The sequence below is a fragment of the Erinaceus europaeus genome, chromosome 6 (genome assembly GCF_950295315.1).
Source record: "Erinaceus europaeus chromosome 6, mEriEur2.1, whole genome shotgun sequence".
NCBI classification, from domain to species: domain Eukaryota; kingdom Metazoa; phylum Chordata; class Mammalia; order Eulipotyphla; family Erinaceidae; genus Erinaceus; species Erinaceus europaeus.
This window is the reverse complement of record NC_080167.1, coordinates 23,151,873-23,174,416: the sequence shown is the minus strand read 5'-3', so window position 1 is coordinate 23,174,416 and position 22,544 is coordinate 23,151,873. Positions and strand designations below refer to the sequence as shown.

The following is a 22,544-nucleotide window of genomic DNA, read 5'->3' as shown; positions in this document are numbered from 1 at the left end:
TGGATCAGGCTCTCACATGTTCCTGTGAAGCAGAGGTGCCAGCGCTGGGACAGGACAACGTGGCACCTTTGGTTCTTATGCTTCCAGCTGGAGAGCCTGACGGAATGACAACTGTGCTAAGATGACAGGGAGGGGAACAGGGACCCTGTCTGTCTCTGGGGAGAACCCAGGCGCACGCACGCGTGCACACACACACACTCTTAGCACAACTTCCCACTGTGGGGGTCCTACTCTCTCCTCAGTTGTTTTGCCATCACAGCTCTACCACAAAGGCAGCTCAAGGACACCAGAGCACCCAGCAAAACTTTCTAAATTTCAGCATTCGCCAGACCATTAACACAAAAACCAAAAAGGTTTCGCAGAGATCGCAGAATATTATTCAGGAGAGTGAGCTGGTTGCGGTTTCTTCTCAATGCTGTGACTCTGCTTCTCAGGAGGATGTAGGCTGAGTCAAAGCCACTGAGCTCAAAAAACAATCCACTGGGTTCAATCCTGCTGACATACACAGGGAGAGGAAAGGGAGCTTCCAAGATGAGGAATGCTGTATCAGCACACTTCCTCCTCCCCTCCTCCTAACTCTCTCTCTCTCCCTCTCCCTCCCTCCCTCAGACATACTTATTTTCATGAAAGAGAACTAGAGAGAGAAAGACACAGACAGAGACCAGAGCACTGCTCAACTCTGCCTTATGGTGGTACTGGGAATTGAACATGGGACCTCAGAGCCTCAGACATGAGTGTCTTTTGCATAACTATTACGCTGTCTCCTCAGTCCTCACTTCTTACTCTCTACCCCTGAGGGGTCTTAAGCTACAAGCATATAACAACATAGGCCTATCATGTGTTCCTTGCCTCTGTGTTTGAGCCTGGGGTACTGGACTCCAGTGTGTCTGCAGCCCAGGACACAGGAGGGAGGGGACCACTGACAGGAAAGCCACACCTCTGACTAGAAGGTTTGAGCCAAAGCAACACCAGGAACAGAGCCAACTAGGTGTCTGGGCATCCCTGAGGAGAGGGGGTTTATGGGCCATGCTCCGAGTGATCAGAGTCAGACAACCTCTGGCCAACCATTCCTACCCATCTGTGAAAAAGCTTTTTCTGGGCTGTAAGAATACCCCTAAAAGAGCATGTATACCAGGAGGCCACCTGGTGTCGGGATTAGGGGTCCCCGGAGACAGAACCCCCATCATGTGTGTCTGCCCTGCCTTTGACCACTCTCTCAGGAGGCTTCCTCACTGGGCATCTCTGAATGCACCAAGCTCTCACATCTAAGCTTGCCACCTGCCCAGTACCACCCCCCTTTAAAGAGACAGACAAGTTTCTCCCTTCAGTTTTTTAGACATTGAAAAAAAAAACTAAACTTATTTGTTACTAAGGAAACAAGGACAAATGGGGAGAGCAACTCATGCTCTGTTGTAGACCCGTAAAGATGGTGATGGAGAGGGAGGGAGTGGGCAGCAGCACAGAAGGTTAAGCGCACATGGAGCAAACCGCAAGAACCGGAGTAAAAATCCCAATTTGAGCCCCCAGCTCTCCACCTGCAGGGGGGTCACTTCACAGATCTGCAGGTGTCTATCTTCCTCTCCCCTTCTCGGTCTTCCCCTCCTCTCTCGATTTCTGTCTGTCTTATTCAACAACAACTACAGCAATAACAATAACAACAATGATAAACAACAAGGGCAACAAAAGGGAAAAAATAGCCTGCAGATGCAGTGGATTTGTAGTGCAGGCACCGAACCCCAGTGATAACTCTGGAGGGGAAAGAAAAACAAAAGATGGTGAAGGGAATCCTTTTCACATATGAACCTCACAGGCGAGGCTTTCAAACATGCTGAAGACAAATGTGGAGACAGCTCATTTCCTTCTTCATTCTCAAGCCTCCTAATTGTCCACTTAAAAAAAAAAAAAAAAAGAAATATTCACTTATTAACATGGAGTGGAGGGGGGAGAACCAGAGCACCACTCTGGCAGGTACGATATCAGGAATCAAACTCAGGACCTCAGGCATGCAATTTCAGCACTCTACTCACCGGGCTACCTCATCTTTTGTCTCATCCTTTTGAACAAGCTGTTCCTCTACTCACATCTTGATGAAGGAGTTATCCCTGTCCTGGGTGTGGCCTGCTCAGTGCTTGTCATCACCCAATTGATAGATTTTACTGATTTTACTGGGCCTGACGATCTTTCCTCTTAAGCCAGGCAGTCAGGAAATGGGTGGAGAAGCCACTGACCTGCTTTCATTGAGGGCTTCTCCCCGCCATGAGGTTTCTGCTTCCGTCAAGGATTCCTGACCAGTCTGGGCCCAGTGAGGCCTTTCTGAAATCCTTGTTCTAACATCCAAAAATCCAATCCTTCAGTTTTATGGCTCATATAGAGAAAGACATCTTACCAGAGATAGTCAATCCTGGGTTACAGCTCAGGCAAGTGACCTCAGGTTCCTCAGTCTCCCCAGTTGAACCGAGGCAAGGATGGAAACAACCCCTGTGAGATGGGGACCAGCCTCCCTTGTCCCTCATATCAGAGCCAAACTACTCAGGAGCCAGGCCACATCCCAGGCCAGGCTGTCCCTTGGTTCCCTCATACAAACCAAGCCTGCCTCCCCTTGGTTTCTCTTCCTGTCGCCAAGGACGAGTCCTGATTCCAGCAAGGCATAAGGAGGAAGGGGTTACTTTCAAAGTAGCTGCCACTAACTTTACCTCTAGGTTCTGAAAACAGCTGCTGGTAAGAGCAGAAGGGCACAAAAATGGCCCCTCTACATCACATCTCTCTGCCATGGCACTGTTCCCATTTTATGTTTTTATTCTCCAAGTGTCTCAAGCAAGCATCTTTAACTCAGTCAGTAGTCAGGTAGAATCAAGTATGAGGCTTACTCTGATTGTACCCCCACTTTCTTTGTCCTGTGCCCAAGTCTTACTCTCCTGGGAAGCAGCATCATTGTCTCCAAAGCACCCTTAACAGAGGAACCAACTCAGGGAGTGGAAACTTTCATAAAAACTGAACAGAATTATACCTGAGCTGGTGCTGTACCCAGGGGTGGGCAGAGGGGAGAAGGCCCAGATCACTTGCCTCATGTGAGGGTCCAGGCAGTGTCAGTGCTGAGGTGCAGTCCCTCCTTAAATTGGCAACTGGAGCAGTGAGAAACACCCTAGACTCTCACTCCCCACTGTCACTCCAGTGACCACAGGTCAGGCCTGGTTCCTGTCCAGCCACCCACCCCCATAGTTGTGAACCCCAGCGTCTAACTGCTCACCAGTTTCTGGAAGAGGTCACCCACTCGCTGCTGGTGGCTCCACTGTTGCACGCGGGGGAAGAGCCCGTCATAGAACTCTTTGTGGATCTCGTAGAGCTCAGGCACTTTGAAGAAAATGGTCTCGATCTGCTGGCTTGTCAGCACTGGCTGAGAGGTGGTGGCAGCGGCCTTCAAAGGCTTCATGGGCTGTAAAGAGGCACAGGTGATGGGTGAGAAGGTTCACCATTGCCAAGTGCCTGGCACAACCACAGACAAGAATGATGGTGTGATGTGTGATTATTTATTTATTCATTTATTTATTCATTTTCTTTTGTTGCCCCGGTTGTAGTTGTTGTTGGATAGACAGAGAGAAATGGAGAGGGGAGGGGAGACAGAGAGGGGGAGAGAAAGACAGACACCTGAAGACCTGCTTCACCGCCTGTGAAGCGACTCCCCTGCAGGTGGGGAGCTGGGGGCTTGAACTGGGATCTTCATGCCGGTCCTTGTGCTTTGTGCCACCTGCGCTTAACCCGCTATGCTACAGCCCGACTCTCAATGGGTGGGGTTTTTTTGTTCAGTTTTTCTGTCTGTCGCCAGAGCTCCACCACTCCGAGTTGACATTTTCAGACAGTGAGTGACAGTGACAGAGACATAGAGAGGGAAAGACCCCCAGTACTGTAACTTCCCCCTGTGTAGTAAGGACTGGATTCAAACCTAGGTACAGCTCTTGGCAATGCAGATACCCTCACCTATCCTCAAGACAGGTGAGCTATCTTGTTGGTCCTATGTTTTTACTTTTCAGTTCCATTAAAAAAATATTTTTAAAAGATTTATTTTGTTATTTAAGAGAGAGAATATGAGAACCAGAGTACCACATGCTATGCCTGAGGTTAAACTCAGAATCACATGCTTGTATATACTCTGGTTTCTCTTCAGAGTGCATAAATCTTTCGCCTTTTCAGAACCACGTGCTTGTGAATCCAACACTTTACCCACTGCACCACCTCCCAGGTGGCTAAAAATAAAAAAGTTTAAGTCAACTTGGTATGGCACCTGAGTTTCACACTGGGATCCCACTGCCCTGTAAGTAGGTTCAACTGCCATGGAAGTGAGACAGCCGCCACTTCTGCAGGTGTGTCAGTGACTGCTGGGAGGGTGGAGTAGGCCAGGCTCCGAAAGCTGACCTGGGACCTGGGACCTGGGACGTATGATCAGCGATCACCCCACACCCTCATCAGCCCTGTTCAGTCTCCCTTCGGCCTCCTCACCAGCAGCAGTGCCTCCAGGTGGCTCAGGTAGGTCTCCTCACTAGCCAGGATTCCAGACAGGACCCATTTCCTCATCTCCAAGCCCTTTTCCAAGTCCAGCTCACTCTGCAGGAGAAATGGAGATGAGTTAAGACTCAGAAGGATGGTGGGCTGGGTGTAGCTCCATGGCCTCTGTCTCCAAAATGGAGTTGGTGCATCACTGGAGGTCATATAGTGGGGGGAAGAGTCCAAACGCTGGAGCACCCCATTCCAACCCCAGTTGTGATAACGTTACGGCCTGTGTTGTAGCCCCAAGAGTTCCTGATTATGACTTCATTTGGAAATAGTGTCTTCTAAGAGAAAATTAAGTACAACTGAGGTGATTACGGCTGTCCCTGATCCAATAGGAGTGGTAGTCACAGACTCATAAGGCAGCAACTTCCATAGGTAGTCAGTCTTTGGGATGTGATAAGCAGCATGGTTACTATCAGCAAGTCCTCTCTTTATATGACTGAGAGGTTCTTGGAAACAGATTTTAAGTGTAATGACATATAACCAACACATGCCCTTGAACAAGGTCATTGTGTTCAGTGTCAGTCAGGATTTTTCCCCCTCGTTACTATTATAATAAAATCACCAAATTCAAGAACCAATGTAGTCAAAAATACTAGATTATAAGGTTTAAAAGCTGCTAAGATAGTAGACCTCAAATTTTCACACAACCAGAACAAATTAGAATTGCATGGTGGTAAATGTTAACTAGACTTAATATAGTAATCACATTATAATCATACACATGTTGAATCATTATGTTGCACACCTGAAACTAACAAAGTTATGGGTCAATATCTCAATATTAAAATCAATCAGGGGCCTGGGGAGATAGTATAATGGGTTATGCAAAAACCAATAAGGTTCCAGCTGGTGGCAAAATAACAACAATAATAAATTATAACACAGAAAAGGAAGACATAGAAAGATAGAGGAACATCTCTAGAAAAAGATGCTTCAGGAAAAAAAAAAAAAATCAACCTAGGGTCCCAGGAACACAAACATTAGTAAGACACAGACATTACTATGTGCCATGACCTGGGTTCGAGTCCCAGGTCCACATATGCAAAGAGGATGCTTCACTAGTGGTGAGGCAGTACTCGAGGCAAGCCCTCCACTTCCCTCTCAATTTCTCTGTCTCTACATGGAAAAAGAAAGGGAGGAAGTGCAGGTACACCTGGTTGAGTGCACATGTTACCTTATGCAAGGGCCTTGGTTCAAGTCCCTGATCCCCATCTATGGGGGGGGGGGGAGGCTTCATGAATGGTGAAGCAGTTAGGCAGGTGTCTCTCTCTCTCTCTCTCTGTGTCTCCCATCACCCCTCCCTCTCAATTTCTTTCTGTGCTATCAAGCTAAAAAAAAATAATAAATATTTTTAAAAGAAGGAGGGGTAGAAAAGGTAAATAAAACTGGCCACCTGGAGTAGCATATTACTTAGAAAAGCACTGAGCCCCAGTAATAACCTTGGTGGCAATTAGAAACAAACAGGGGCCAGAAGGTAGTTGAGTGCACACATTACAATGCACAAGGATCCAGGTTCAAGCCCCTGGTTGCCACCTATAGGGGGAAAGCGTCACAAGTGGCAAAGCGGGGCTGCAGGCATCTCTCTGTCTCTTTTGCTCTCTATCTTCCCCTTTCCTCTCAATTTCTCTCTTTCTCTATCCGACAATAAATAAAAATGTTTAAAAACCAGTATCTTAAAAAAAATAATAAACAAACAAAGATCCTCTGGACACTCTTGATGGGTGACTTTCCATCTCCAGAACTTTGAGAAATCAAACTCTGTTACTGAAGCCACCCAATCAGTGTCACTATATTTCAGTTGCCCCAGGGGACAAATGAAGATGCTGCTCTCCAAGGCAGTGTGCTATGTGACTCACTGGTCACTGCCTGATCACTGGTGCCAGGGATTAGCTGTGTCCAGGTCCACCCACAGTCCACCAGGCTCTCTCAGCACTGTCAGGTGCTAAAGAGCCTCCCTGTCATGCATGGGAGGTACCAGGTGAGGAGGGGATGTGTGTCCCTGGAAAGTGACCTAACAACCCTTCAACTCTACCACTGGCTTCCCAGTCCATGAACAAGAGTAAAACAATCCCACCATAGCAGCCCTGGGCTGTGGAGCTGGCATGCTGCCCTTGGGTCACTCACTTTGCCAAGCCTCTCAGTGAGATCACTGATGGGAACAGATTGCTGGTCCCTGCCACCACGGATAGCTCGGTCTGGAGGATTCTGGTGGGTGCCCTATATTGTGCCACATATCTTTTGAAAGGTTCATTTATTATTACTATTTGTAGATAGTGTGTTTATTTTATTTTAATGAAAGAGATACAGAAAGACTAGGGTACTGCTCAGCCCTGGCTATGGTCAGGTTGGGGACTGAATCTTGCAGCTCAGAGCTTCAGGCATGTCTTTTTAAATTTGTATTTATTTATTGAATAGAGGTAGCCAGAAACCAAGAGGGAAGGGGAGATTGGAGAGACAGAGACACCTGCACCACTGCTTCACCACTTGCAAAGCTTTCTCCCTACAGGTGGGGACCAGTGGCTCCAACCTGGTTCCTTGCATATTGTAACATGTGCGTTCAACCATGTGCGCCACCGGCCCTCCCACATGAATGAGTCTTTTGCATATCTATTATGTTGTTTTCCCAGTCCATGGTTTACTTATTATTATGACACAAAGAGAGAATGAGAGAGAAGGAAACAGAACACTGCTCAGTTCTGACAATAAGGTGGTGCTGGGGACTGAACAGGCCGCCTCTGGTGTATGCAAGCTGGGGCTTTAACAAACAGGGTAAGCTATCTCCACAATCCTTTCTTGTTTATTTACTGCAGCCAGGGATTCACTGTGGCTTAGCACTACTCCCAGTGGACTCCTCCCTCCCCTCACCCCCCAACATAGAGGATGAGAGACAGAGAAGGAGGAACACACCACAACATTAGACCACCACTCATGAAGCTTTCCCCTTTGAATATCATTCCCATGTGGTGGTCAGGAACTCAAAGCTGGGTCCTCGTGTATAGTGAAGTGTGTAATTTAACAAGTGAATTAGTTCCTAGCGTGTGTGTGTGTGTGTGTGTGTGTGTGTGTGTGTGTGTGTGTGTGTGTGTCTTTAGTGATAAGTGTCATTTTGGGGTCCTATCTTCAAGATGCCAACAGCAAACCCTCAGGCCCCAGTTATGACAGTCACAATTATCTAAATACACATGTCCTTTGGAGCTCATGAGCCTCAGCTACCCACATGTAAACTGAGGAAGGCATGTGTATATGCACTTGTGTGTGTGCACGTCACACACACACACACACACACACACACACACACAGCACAAGTAGAGGGGATAGCCATCAAAACTTTGCCTGAAAGGGGGGTTAGGCAGTGACACACTTGGTTAAGCGCACATAGTATGAAATGCAAGGGCCTACACAAGGATCCCGGCTTGAGCCCCTGGCTCCCCACCTGCAGTAGGGTTGCTTCACAAGCAGCGAAGCAGGCCTGCAGGTGTCTCTCTGTCTCTCTCACTCTCTATATTCCCTTCTCCCTCTTGACTTCTCTTTGTCCTAGCCAATAAAAATAAAACATGGCTGCCAGGAGCAGTGGATTCATAGTGCCAGCACAGAGCCCCAATGACAAACCCTGGAACCAAAAAAAAAAAAAAAAAGGCCTTGTCTGAGAACAATGCCAGGCAAAAGACACCCAGATTCCACAATGTATACCTCCCACCCCCACTGCCAAGCACACTGGGTGACACCTTCACAGGCAGGGTGCTCTGTGCGCACTGCACTTGATGCTGGAACATTCTGTGCCCAGCACAGTACCTGGGACACACAGGTGCACAATGTAGATTCACTGAGCAAGGCAGCCAATGAGAAGTTCTCTGGCTGGACCTTAGTCAGGCCATTCCCTTAGGAAGTATGAAGGCACCCTCACCTGACCCCAGCAGATCCTGGGATGCAGGACTGTCTCACTGGGGGCCTGCAGTGATCTCAGTCAGTGAGACTGCTTCACTCGGTGCAGGCTGGGGTTGGAGGCGCCCTGAGCCCTTTTTATCTCAGCGCTCCAAGGCCACACTAGATGTGGGGAGGGAAGCTGCTTGCAGCTGCCCCTGTACCTGCCTTCCATCACGTCCTAGTGCTGCTCCTTCCACATTCAAGAGAAGAGGTGAAGGGAATGGGGGAAGGGTTCCCCATGGCGGCTGCAGCTACCCACCTGAATTTGCTCCCACCCTTACAACAGTCCCACTACCACAAGCGCCAGGGGGCAGACAGAAGCTGGTGCCCATGCGGGTGGCAGATCTCTTTTGTCTCCACCCTCACAGCTTGGAAAGCAGGGAGGAAAAAGCGAGCAGGCAGGATGGTGCCTGAGTCCAAGTCCAACTCTTCCTATTCCAAAGGGAGTGGCCCAGCCTGTGGAAACATATGACTGGGTCAAGCAGAAAACACCACAGGGCACCTTTCCTTGGACTCTCTAGAACCTCTCAATAGTGCTGTGGGCATCTGAAAGGGCCAGCTCAGGCACCAGCCAGCTCCACCTTGTAGAAAAAAGGGCGGAGGAGGCATAGAAGAAGAGAGAGCACAGAGCAAAGCTGGGGCCTGGGCTATTTATAACCCCGCCTTGTGCACGTGCCAGTTTCGAAAAGGGCATGTGAATCCAGTGATGGCCGTGGAGGTGGAGAGGAAAGGGCAACTGGAAAAAGAAGGAAGCACTCTGGAAGGGAGCCCAGAGGGGGTGGGATCAGGAGAGGCAGCCAAAGCTCTCGGCCTACCTACTCCTCACTCCTAAGCCCAAAGAGGGTGGGGGAGAGGAAGGGGATAGAATGCAAAATCCTAGCTGTGAAGAGCTAGGGTCTGGGGTTCAAAGGCAGCACAGCTGCTGGACAAAGGACCCTCTCTTCCTGTCTGAACAGGAGCTGTGTTTTCATTAACAACAGGGTAGGGCCTCAGCTCAGAGCCCAGGCAGCAGAGACATCATGCTGAGGATCCCTCCAAATGACCCAGTCCTTCTAACAGGGGCCCCCAAACAAACCAGTCCTTCAAACAGGGCAGGTCATCGAATTCCTGCACCAGCTCCCACCCCCACCCCCTACAAACTAACTAAGGTGGCAGGCTGACATCAAACACCCCTTCTCCTGACTGCAAGAGCAGCCATCACTGGTATTTAAGTTCGAACTCCAGAGCCTGGGAGCTCAGGGAAATGCAGGCACTCTGCTCAAGACCAGCAGGCACCTCTGAAAATATCCAGGCTTGGCGAATGTCACAGACCCTGGAGACTGGGAAGAAGCCCTGGTCACGGGACCCACTTCATGTAGCTACCTGATTCTTCTGAGAGCGCGAGTCCTGGGCCAGGGGTGTTGGTCTGTGCTGACTCCCTCCACACTATTGGGGTGAGTATTCACGGGGCACCTACAAGCCATGGGGTCCCCACAAAATTTCTTTGGGCAGCCTTACCACACAGATGCACAAGGTCAGGGCCAGGCAGTGACGTACCTGGTTGAGTGTACAAGGACGTGGGTTCATGCCCCTGGTCCCCATTTGCAGAGGAAAAGCTTCACCAGTGGTAAAGCAGAGCTGCAGGTATCTCTCTGTCTCTCTCCCTCTCTATCTTCCCCACCCTTCTCAATTTCTCTTTGTCTCTATCCAATGCAAAAGGAAGGAAGGCAGGCAGGCAGGCAGGCAGGCAGGCAGGCAGGCAGGCAGGCATAAGCTCAGCATGTGCCAGTGGCCTGGGGACGCATTTTCTCATCTAGCAGCGTTGACAGCAGGACTGTTAATGAGGGTCACGTGAGACACCCTGGTCAAGTGGAGGAGCCACGCTCATCACTTCTTTGACAAAACTGAGTGCAGTGGTGGAGCAGAGATAGGAGCCTGGGCAGGGACTGGCTGTAGACTCCACTGCCAAGACCACCCTGCAGGTCCTACTACCTTCTTCCACTGGCATTCCTGGCCTCTGGATGGGTTCCCTGCCTCCTTCATGATCAGCTGAGAGTTCCACAATCTACCCACTCTGGGCACATAACAGGTGTGCATCAGATGGAAGGGTACAGGGCAGGGAGAGATAGCATAGCCATTATGCAAAGAGACTCTCACTCCTGAGGTTTCAAAGTCCCAGGCACAATCCCTCACACTACCATAAGCTAAAGCTGAGCAGAGCTCTAGTAAACACACACACACACACACACACACACACGCACGCACGCACGCACGCACGCACGCACGCAAGCAAGCACGCACACACACACGCATGTGCAGGGGTGAAGAGGGAATTTGTTATGACTCCACCACTGGCTACTCCAACACCTATAAATGCCTTCAGGATGAGGGTGACTGGCACAACCCCGTCTCACATCTGGCCCTCCCACCCAGAACTCACCGTTTTTGTGGGATCCAGGGCCCCTGAGGCCAACGTGTCCCGGCTGCCCCTGCCCTTGCTGCTGAGATGGGGTGAAGAGGAAGGCGAGTCATCGATGTAGGGCAGCCCGTCTTGGTGCCGTCGCTGCTCCTCAGCCCGGTCCGCGGCACAGCCGTAGCCAGGTGGTGTTCCAAAAGATGCATCTGTGCGTGTGGAGAAGCAGCCATGTTAGACAAAGAGCAGGGGAACGGGAAAGCCCTCTGCTGGACAGCGTCCACACCCCACCTGTCCCAGCAGGCCCCAGGCTGACACCAACTGCCACCTGCATGGATAAGCACCTGCGTGCTGACCTCACCATCACAACTGACTGGCCAAATCCACAGAGTGAGGAGGCGACAATACCGAGGCTCGCTCCCTAACAACATGAGACTGAACTTGCTAATGCTGCCCGGGGTACCTGTGCCAGGACAGAAAAGCGGACCCAGAGGCTAGTGTATGGCTGCCAGCGTGTTCTTGTGCTTCTCTCCTGGATATCTGACAGGTGCACGCCCTGGCCACTATGAGCAATACCCATGTCTGCCAGTCCCTGCCCAGGGAGGAGACACTATAGGCCCTTCCCTGACCCTGCCCTGCCTTCTCATCTGACTCACAGCTCAGCTGCCAGCTGGCCTCCCAGCAAAATCTAAGGGCACCTTACTCCCAGTCTGAACATGGCTATATGAACAGAGGGGTGTGGCTTATCATACAAGAGGCCCCTGCTGTGCAGGATTATCTAGTTATAGAGAAAAAAACACCTCCACTTCTGGTCTTGGGGCAGTCACTCTCCTCCCAGGCTCAGTCATATATTCCACAGTCAGGTCCTAGAACTGTTCTAACAGAAAGAAACTCATTTGGACCACAGGCTGTAAAGGGTCCAGTCCTTCCCAAGCTTCCCAAGAAAACTTCTGGACTCTTCCAAAGGGTACCTTCTTGTCCCGTGGGATTTCAAAAAGCCATTCCTGATTGGGTGACACTTTCACTATGACTCATCTGCAAGTACCTCTGTCCTATTGTCCATAGGTGGCTCTGCAGGGATGTTTCACCAATTTATATTTCCTACCAACCAATATATCCAACTCTGGCTCTCAGGCTCAGGGCTGGTGGCACCCAGACAGACACAGGGTGCACAACCCAGGCCACCCTTAGGCTTCCAGGCAGCTGATGCAGCAATCCCAAGAGAAAACCACCTCTCGTTCTAAGTGGCAGAGGGAGAGGCTGTGGCTGGGTTTTGCTTGTGTGTGATTCCACAGGAGGGTCCCAGCAGAGCCGAGCTCTGGGATGACAGAGTGGGGGGGGGGGCGGTCCCAAGAGCTGGGTGAGTTCCTACTGAGTCCAACAGGCTATACAGAGCCCTTCCACCCCCCTACCCTTAACCCATAGAGACAGTGAGACAACTCCAGGAACCAAGATCACTAAGTTGATTATCAACACTCAGCCCAAGGGTCTTCAGGATTGTCAGAGACCAAGGTCAGATTTGGCCTCTTTCTTCTAAGCATTTGCAAAAGCATTGAATTAGCCTTTGACCAGCATCCCTAAGCACAGCTGGGAGGATTCAAATGTATGAAAAGACACAAACTCTGAAACCACCCTAAAAAAATGAATCTGACTTCAGCTTTCACTTCCTTTTGGAGAATTACAGACTGAAAAAAAAAATAGATAAATAAGCAAACACATAGGCTTTCATGTCTGATCAACATCCAGGACTCTTTTTTTTTTTTTTCCCTCCCCATTGTTGGAGCTGCATCACTCCAGGCTGACTTTTTCAACTCGGAAGAGACAGAGGCAGAAAGAGAGGTAGGGAAAGACACCACACAACACCAAAGCTTTCTCCAGTGGAGTGGATGGGGGCTGAGCCCGAACCTGAGAGCTATTTTGCTGGCCCAGCATGAATTAATTTTAGGACACAACAGTCAGCTCCTACTGCAAACTGTCCACCGTAGGGACTATTTCCGAAGGCAGCCTGCAAAGGGAAGTGTGGGCACTGGAAGACTGTTCACAGAATGGAGCTGAATTGCCTTCCAGGCCACCAGGATTTCTGCTTTAGTCAGGAACACATCCTTTAGCAGGGGCACACAACTCAGCTCCAAGAGCTGTGGTTGATGTGAATTTCTCAGAAGTGAAATCTTGTCCTGCCTCAGTTACTGTGTTACCACTGACTTAGAGCAGGCTGCTCAGGCTGTCCATATTTCCGTTCTCCTGACAGTAAAGTCACACAGATAGGCTAGACAAGCAGTAGACACAAACTCAGCTCTAAAATATGACCGTCATTCCTCCAAGCAGGCTGACTATGCCTTCCCTGCCTCCTGACCTCCACCTCTTTAAACAGCCCGCTTATTCTGCTTCTCACCCCATTCTGCCTCTGTGGTAAAAGGAACTCTTCTATACTGTTAGTGGGGATACAATTTTGTCCAAGCGTTGTAGACAACAGTCTGGAGACTCCTCAGAACTCTACCCAGAAATATCTCTCCTGGGGATTTATCCAAAGTTAACAAAAAAGCCTATCTATGTAAGGGCTGAGAGGTGGTGCACCTAATAGAGTATACTTGTTACATTGTTCAAGGACCCAGGTTCAAGCCCCTGGTCCCCACCTGCAGGGAGGAAGCTTCTTCACAAGCAATGAAGCAGTAATGTAGGTGGCTCTCTCATTCCTTCTCTATCTCCTCCTCTGCTTCAGTTTCTCTGTCTCTATAAAGTAAATAAATATTTTTTAAAAAAAGCATCTAGCACAATTTGTAATAGCCCAAGCTTAGAAGCAACCCAGATGCCCAATGAGTGGCTAAGAAAGTCGATATATATATATATATATAAAACCTGGCTTTACTGGACAGACAACCTCACCAATGTGTCTTGAAACCCCACCTCTCCCGACCCCTGTCCCACTAGGGAGAAAGAAAGATAGACTGGGAGTATAGATCGACTTGCCAACGCCCATGTTGATTGGGGAAGCAATTACAGAAGCCAGACCTTCCACCTTCTGCATCCCACAATGACCCTGGGTCCATTCTCCCAGAGGGGATAAAGAATAGGAAAGCTATCAGGGTAGGGGATGGGGTACAGAGTTCTGGTGGTGGGAACTGTGTGGAGTTGTATCCCTCTTATCCTATGGTCTTGTCGCTATTTTTTATTTTATAAATAAATAACAATAAAAGGAAAATGCCAGCGTGAAGTGCATAGGAGTTTGGACATTTGGGGGGGGTCTCACCATGATACACACACATAATCAGCTGTTAAAAATGATGACATCATCTCCCTGCCTAATCTTAAATGGAACTTAATGATCTCACTTGTAGTGGAAGTTAAGAAACAAGGACGGAAAAGAAAAACTAAGTGAAACTTGGACTGGGTGTGGTATAATGTACCAAAGCAAAGGCAACTGGGGAAGGAGAGGAAGGGAGAGGGCAGAGAGAGCACTGAAGTCCTGCTGCATGTTGATGGAAAGGACCTAAGCTGGGGAGTGGTTTGCTGATACCTATCATTGTAAGATGGAAAATTGTGCCCATGTATCATCAACTGTACTGTAAGCCATTAACCCACCGATAAGATGATAAAAGAAAGATTCATGTTTGCAAAAACACTTTTTCTCCTTGTGATGCCCTGGCTAAAACCCAGAACAAGAACCAAGTCAGTGGCAAGGGTTTGCCACGCAGTGTTGAGCAGGAGCTAAATTATGATAAGGATATGTCACCTCCACCAGACGAAACTGAGAGAACGATTTTTACAATCAGATTTTACTGGGTAATATGAGGATCTGCGCAACTGAAAATCCAGCTATTTCCCACTGATGGCCTGGTTACCCCCACTGCATCCCACTGAAGGGCTTCAGCTCATTGTGCCAGATAGCCCTCTGGGTACCCCACATTCTGCTGATTCCCCTAGTGGAAATGCAATGGGGAGGGCAGAAAAAGCGCCTGTCCCCCATTTTCCTACCCTTCATCAGAACACATGCACCCCTCCCTCTCCCTCTCCCTCTGTCTGTCTCCAGGGTTACTGCTGGGGGCTTGGTACCTGCACTATGAATCCACAGCTTCTGGAAGCCTTTTTTTTTTTTTTTCTTTCTTCATTTTTTTTTGATAGGACAGAGAGAAATTGGGAGGGAAGGGGAAGATAGAGAAAGATAGACACTTACAGATCTGCTTCACCGCTTCTGAAACGAACCCCTTCCCCCTGCAGGTGGGGAGCTGGGATCCTTGTGCTTTGTACTATGTGTGCTTAAGCCGGTGTGCCACTGCATGGCCCCCCAACATGCACCTCTCATAGCACACATTTTTACACTGATAGAACTGTATCATGAAATGCAACCCCTCCCCCACCTCTCAGCACCCCCTCACTTCCAGCTTAAGGTACTTTTATTGGGAATTTTAAAAGCCATCCCATCTTAAGAAACAGAGTAAATTGGGAGGGTGGTCTTGAAAACTCCCCCCACCACACAGGATTGCCCAAGGGGGAAAAAAACCTTTTGGGCCTGGCCAGCTTGGGTAGGGCCAGGAACCTGGTGTTTGCAGAAGAAGGCATTTGCCAGAGCTGCCACAAAGCACTGGGAAGCAGGGCTGTGAGTCTGGGGTCCAGGGTTTGGGGTGGGAGGGCTCAGAGAGATGAGGGTAGATCAAGTGAACAACTAACTACCAGATGCAGGGGCGGGTCAGAGCAAGGCAGGTTGTGGCTGGGCCAGGCTAGGCTGCCAGCTGGCATAGGGAGGGAAAGGACAGCCTCTAGAAATCTGAAACCTCCCTCTCCAGGCAGCTTACTCAGCAGCCTCTGGGACACTCTGCAAATCTAAAATTTATCCTTTAATGATAAAAGACAATCCCTCCAAAGCAGGAGGAATGAGTCCTGAGGGAGTTCCAGTCAACAACACTCACTTCCCTTCTTTGCATGCCAAGGACACAAGTTACAGTAAAAAAAATCCTTCAAAATGTAAACACAGCAGCCCTGGAGGTAGCACAGTACCTAGAATGCTGGATTTACAAGCATGAAGCCCAAGCACTGCATGTACCAGAGTGCTGCTGTCTTGCTGTCTCCCCTGTCTTTGTGAAAACAAATAAACCATTAAAAAATTAAAGACAAATGGTGGCTGGGCAGTGGCACACTGGGTTAAGCATACATACGACAAAGCACAAGGATCCTGGTTCGAGCGCCTAGCTCCCCACCTGCAGGGGGTTGCTTCACAAACAGTGAGGCAGGTCTGTGGGTTGTCTATCTTTCTCCTCTATCTTCCCCTCCCCCCTCAATTTTTCTCCATCTTATCTAATAAAAAAAAATGGAGAAAATGGCTGCCAGGGGCAGTAGAATCATAATGTTGGCACAGAGCCCCAGCAATAACCCTGCAGGCAAAAAAGTAGAGCAGAGCAGAGCAGAGCAGAGCAGAGTAGAATAAACCTGACGCTGTTGACTGGCTACGGAAGAAGGGCAAACGCTAGAAGAAGACAAACCAGAGATATGTCAGTGGTAGAAAGCAGAACTTGTATATGTGAGGTCCCAAGTTAGTTCAATCCCTGGCACCGTGTATCCCCAAAGCTGAGTAGTGTGTGGCTGATAGCTGTCTTTTCACTTTCTTTCTCTCATTAAAAAAAAAAAATTACAAAAGAAAAGTTCTTTTTTTTAATTTATGGATGATGGAGATCCAGAGCATCACTGTGGCACAAGGAATGCCAAGTATGAAGTCCAGGACCTCATGCTTATAAGTCCGATGCTCTAGCCACTATTTCATTATCTGGCCCACCCAAAATAATAAATAAATAAACAAACACATAATTATCCTATGATCCAGTGAATTCAATTCTGGATGTGTATTTAAAAGTAAGGACTTGTGTGGCTAGAAGTTCACTCAGCAGGCAGAATACAGAATTCTCAAGCCTGAGGGTCCAAATCCAATCCCTGGAAGATATATTGGGTTATTGGGAAAGTCATGACATGTTTTTGTATAGAAAAACATAAAAAGATACATTATCGGGGGCTGGGTGGTGGCACAACCAGTTAAAAGCACATGTGAAAGGACCAGGGTTCAAGCCCCACCTGCAGTGGGAACTCTTTGCAAGCAGTGAAGCAGGTCTGTAGGTGTCTTATCTTTCAACACTACTTCCCCTTCTCTCTCAACTTTTCTCTGTCCTAGCAAATAGAATAGAAAAAAAAAGTTATGACTTTTCTGACAACCCAATATAACTGAGTAATGTTCTGGTTTCTCGTGCACTCAATTAGTAAATCTTTTTTTTTTTTTAAAAGAAAGAGGTGGGGGTTGAACAGGTATTGAACACCTATATTTGCAGCATTATTTATAACAGCCGAAAATAGTGGAAGCAACTCACGTGTCTATGTTTAGATGGCAGGTAAACAAAACATAGAACAGAGATGTAATGGACTATATTCCATGACCTTAAAAAAGAGAGGCATTCTGATCCATGTCACAACATGGATAAGCCTTGAATACATGCTCAGTGAAACAGACCAAATTTTGGGTACCAGAGGCTAAATAAAGGAAGAGGGATTGGAGAACTACTGCTTAATGGGGCCAAAGTTTCCGTTTGGAATGATGGCTAGCTCTGGGGCCGGTGACATCACTTGCTTGGATAGTGCACTGCTCTGCCATGTGCGCGACTCAGGGTGGAGCTCCTAACACACTGGAAGTTGCTATGGTCTCTTTCACTATCTCTGTCTCCTCTCTGCCTTCTTCTCAAAAAGACCCATGCACACCTATGTTCAGAATAGCCCAACTTGTAATAGCCCAACTTGGAAGCAACCTCTATGCCCAATGACTGATAAGTGGGCTAAGAAAGTTGAATTATATATACATATTACTATTATATGGCAGTGGGGCCAGGCGGTAGCACTCCTGGTTATATTACAGTGAGCAAACATCCAGGTTCAAGCCCCTGGTCCCCACCTGCAGGGGAAAAGCTTCATGAGTGGTAAAGCAGGGCCATAGGTATCTCTGTCTTTTTACCTCTATTTCCTCCCCCTCCTCTCAATTTCTGTGTCTATCCAATAATAGATAAAATTTAAAAATCACACACACAAACATATATTATTGCAGCTGCTAAAGGTGATGAAGTCATCTCCTCTGGAGTATCTTGGACAGAACTTGAAGGTAACAGTGGGATGATATTAGCTATAAACAGAAGGAGTAATACTTAATGATCTCATAGGTGGAAGTTAAGAAACAAGGACAGTCAGGGAAAACATAAGGTGAAACTCGGACTGGGCGTGGTCTATTGCACTAAAGCAAAGGACTCTGGGGAAGGAGGGAAAGGGATGGGAAAGAGGGGCATTGAGGTCCTCCTGGTGTATGACGGGGGAACAAGTGTCTTCTAAATACCTGGATACCTACCCATCAGTCTTTGAATCTTGTGCTTAACAATTGTTATATATTCCAGCTTCTCTGGTGCTGGGGATTGAACCTGGGACCTCAGAGCCTCAGGCAAGAAAATCTTTCGCAGAACCATTATGCTGTCTCCCCAAGACTTTGTCTTGAAATTCTCATTTCAATTTTGTGGGCAGAATCCAGTTAGCTGGCAGTAAGAGCAGGTGGGGTGATGAGTGCTGGGCTCCATCATACCCTTCTGCCTGTGTATTTGTTAAGTAGTTCAGACAATAAAAGAAGCCTTATACATGCTGTGAGTAGTCTCAAGAGGAGCCCCAGGAATCACACTGCCAGTCCAGTTAAACTGGCACACCTGTTATGCTCCTCCACTTTTACAGAATGAACACCTTACCTTTCCGAGGGTGCTTCCTCGCCTGCCGCATTTTCTCTGACCTGCGAAATTCCTCTTGGGGCCAAGGAAAAATGTAGCTGGTCCTCACAGATCACACCTAGTGCTCCCTTGGGGCCTCTCAGTGGCCATTCTACTCACCCTTGATCTCACAGAGCCAGGCCACATCTGCCTGAAAGGCCCTCAGACAAGCCTCAGTTTAGTCAGCTCCTTGGGGGGGGGGGGGGAGGAGGGGGCAAGTAACTTCAATATTCTCTCCATTTTTGCATGGGCAGGGTGGGGAGTGAGCATCTCCCCTGAAGGTACTACAAGGCCCTGCTAGGACTCCTGCTGTGGGGCTCTGAGGAAATGTGTGCAGAAGGCCAGCCCAGGTGCCCCTGGGAACAGCAGAAGTCCTAGGGACTCCTCTGCCTGCAAAGCCCTCAGATCCTGCCTTGAAATGCCTTGCTGCCACCAGCAGTGTGGTTCCAGGATCCCCAATTTCTGTCCCACCCTCTGGCGACCTTGCTCCAAGGTGAGAGAGCCTGCAGCAAAGCTTCACAAAGAACAAAGGTTAGGCTCTCAGCCTTCCCCACCCAGAACAGATAAGGAGATAGCTGGAAAGGGCCAAGGGAGTGAGTCTCTCATGAATAGACAAACACCTGGCTTGAGAGCTGAAGAAAATGGACTTGGGGGTGTGGCGGTAATTTAATCATAAAGAAAGGTCACTGCAGGGTGGTCTCCTGTACCTGTTTACACTGTCAGCAAAAGACTGGGCCATATTTATTTGTAACAGTAAAATCAGATCAAATCTGCCTTCCTGTGGCTGGGCTCCTTGCCAGCTGTCCTAGGAGGAAAGTCTCTGCAGAGGTGGGCAACAGGCTTACAGCCCATCAAATCAGCAGGTGCCCTCCTTGCCTGCCTCTCTACGCCCTGTACCCTCTCCTCAGAGGGGGGCCTGTGGCACTGTGGTGGAGGTGATGTGGTGCTCACCTCCTTAGAGAGAGGAGTCTTTCCAAGCAGGCATTACTGTTTGGGGAGGAGGTTCAGAAAATTCCAGGGGGGACAGAAAGGTCCTGGTCCACCGAAAAGGCCCACAGGGTCCACACATTTGAGCTGAGACTCATCTACCACTGAAGCTTCCTTCCACCACACTGTGCACTAGCCACAGACACTGTGTGGGGCAGCTGTGAGTCCTAAGTCTCAGCGTCTGAACCGGACGCCTTTCTCAGCAGGAGAACCCTGAACTACAGTCACGGAATATTTGTGGCATTCCAGGGAAGCAAGTTTCCCCTAAACAAAGAAAAAGCATCAACTCCCTTCGAAATACCCACTTTTGGGTACTTCCTCTGGTCCCAGCATAAGGCTGCTTGAACTTATCTCTGAATCTGCCTGGTGTCATTAGTAAACAGGAACTCTGCACATTTTTTCCTATTCTTTTCTCTTCCCTTCCTTTTTTGTCACCAGGATTATAACTGGGGCTTGGTGCCTGTGTGATGACTCCACCTCTACTGGCAACCTTATTATTATTATTATTATTATTGTCTTTTCTTTCTATGATAGGAACAGAAAGAAACAGAGAGGGAGAAAGACACCTGTAGCACTGCTTCACCACTTGTGAAGCTCCCCTCCTGCAGGTAGAGACTGGGTGCTTGAATCTATGTCTTTGTACCTGAGATGCACCTACCAAGTGCACTTTTTTTTTTCCAGAGAAACTGAATCTAATAGAGGAACATGTGGAGTCTGACTATCCCTTGACCTACCTAACTCAGTCACTTCCTAAACACATGTTAAAGGGAAGGCATTCCTAAAATGTTAAGCTGCTAACCACATGATCCAGCAGTTTCCTTTCTATGGATGTATCCAAAAGAAGTGTAAACAGATGCTCAAACCAAAAACTTGTTCTGGAATGAATGATCCAGCGGCAGTATTCATAACTGCCAAGAGGTGAGACTACCTAAATGTCCACCCACTGAAGAACATATAAGGAAACAGCCACATGATGGAATACTGTCCAACCTTCACAAGGAATGATGCGCTGACACATGTTACAATGTGGATAAGCCTCAAAACAGTAGGCTAAGTGAGAGAGGTAGTCACAAAAGGCCAAATATTTGACGTATTATGCCAAAGTAAAAGATTCCGGGGTGGGTGGGGGAGAGAATACAGATCCAAAAAGGATGACAGAGGACCTAGTGGGGGTTGTATTGTTACATGGAAAACTGGGAAATGTTATGCATGTACAAACTATTGTATTTACTGTCGAATGTAAAACATTAATCCCCAATAAAGAAATAATAAAAAAAGACTACATATTGTCTGATTCCATTTGTATGAAATGTCCAGAATAGGCAAATCCATAGAGACAGAAAGTAAATACTTAACAGATATGGAGTTTCCTTTAAGGGTGATAAAATGTTTGAGAACTAGAAAGAGAGAGCGGTTATACAACTTTGTGAATCTCAGAAATACCACTGAATTGTTCGCTCCAAGGTGTTTAATTTTGTGTTATGTAATTTCACTTAAAAAAAAAAAAGATATGTTTTCCTCTCTTTCAGAACATAATGCAGCTGCTTCCTGAAATACAAGATTAGTATTCCAGAAGGTTATGGTGCTGCCTGGCACCACAACCGCAGGCCACCCTTGGGCGGTGAGAGACTGTGTACTAAAAGGAACGTCACTGGCTAGGGTGGTTTTTCCTCCATCAGGCTGGCAGCTGTCCCAAGTTGGTCAAATTCTTAATAAGCAAGGAACACCCCCCCAGCCCCACCCTACCCCATCCAGTCAGTCAGCTACTACAACTGGCCTGTCACTGGTACTCTTGTTTCTTGGTTCTGCCATAGGAGAAGGGACACTGAGAGCAGGGCCCCAGGACTTCTCAGGGCTCCTGCTCATTCCACACAATGACATGGCCAGGCCAGAGCCTCAAGGTAAAATGCCCCAGCTGCCTGAGGAACAAGGAAGGGTGGTCAGTCTGGAACAGCATAGTCCAAACAGAACGTCCCAAGGCCAATCAAAATACCTTCCCCCAGCCACACCCCCAACAAGGCTAGAAAATACCAGCCAGGAAGGGACTGAGCCTGCCCTCCCCCACCACGGGTGGCAAGATGCCCTGAAGAAGTTGGAAGCACATTTCAGGGCTGTTCCCACGACCTTTGGATTTAAGCCACTAGGCAAATGAGAGACCAAGAGGCCAGCTTCGCCCAGGACATTTAGCAGTAGAGGCTGAGTGCCCTCAACATCCAGAATGCCTCTAAAGAGTTAGCCTGTACCTATAGGCCCTGGATCCTCAGACAGGGAAAGAATATTTTTTCTCTGAGCCTGGGGAAGGGAAGGCTGATGTCAGGGTGGGGCAGGCAGAGGCCATGCCACCAGATGATGTATTGTTATTCTTCAGAATCACCTGAGTTCTTGGAGGCCCTGACTGATTAGCCCCAGATAATCCAAACAGTACAACTGTTCAACATCCAATATTCAGTCAAGAAGCAGAGTGCACCTGACTTGAGCCAAGCAATGTGTAGGGGACCTGATGCTGAACACCACAGACCCAGTCTCTGCCCTCAGAGGGAGGCAGAACCCCAGGATTCACACCGTGGGAGCCCTGTGTCAGAGCCACCAAGAAAGGTAAATGGGATACTCGGGTATATCAGCAGACTGTCTCCCCAAGGAAGTGATCAAAGAGCTAAGGTCTAGTGGAGGAGTGAGAAAATCAGATATAAACTGTAAGTAAAAGATATACCTGAAATAAGGCAAAAAAAATTTTTTTTGCTTGTATAAAGGCTTTTTGTTGGCAATAGTAAAAAATAAATAAAGATCTCTGGATATAAAAAAAGAAAATCAGGCAATGGCTCTTCCCAGAACATAAAGGCAAGGACACTTTAGTGAGTGGAATGGTAACCCTCAAAAGACACATCTATACTCTAACCTTAGAACTTTTTACATACATTTAAGAA

General features: G+C 48.2%; 1 protein-coding gene across 2 annotated transcripts in view; it reads right to left on the bottom strand.

Annotated features, from left to right (window-relative positions):
- The window catches only part of BCR (BCR activator of RhoGEF and GTPase), a 148,554-nt gene that overhangs the window by 45,968 nt on the left and 80,042 nt on the right, over positions 1-22,544 (bottom strand). The window contains exons 1-4 of one of the 2 annotated variants that reach the window (XM_060193331.1): positions 11,226-11,369; positions 10,892-11,073; positions 4,495-4,599; positions 3,248-3,433 (exon numbers count right to left, since the gene is read on the bottom strand). In XM_060193331.1, the coding sequence (XP_060049314.1) occupies positions 3,248-3,433; positions 4,495-4,599; positions 10,892-11,073; positions 11,226-11,295 (543 nt within the window). In that variant the 5' untranslated portion in view covers positions 11,296-11,369. Of the gene's footprint in view, positions 1-3,247; positions 3,434-4,494; positions 4,600-10,891; positions 11,074-11,225; positions 11,370-22,544 lie in introns of those variants that run through there. The other variant, XM_060193330.1, reaches the window with a different exon arrangement.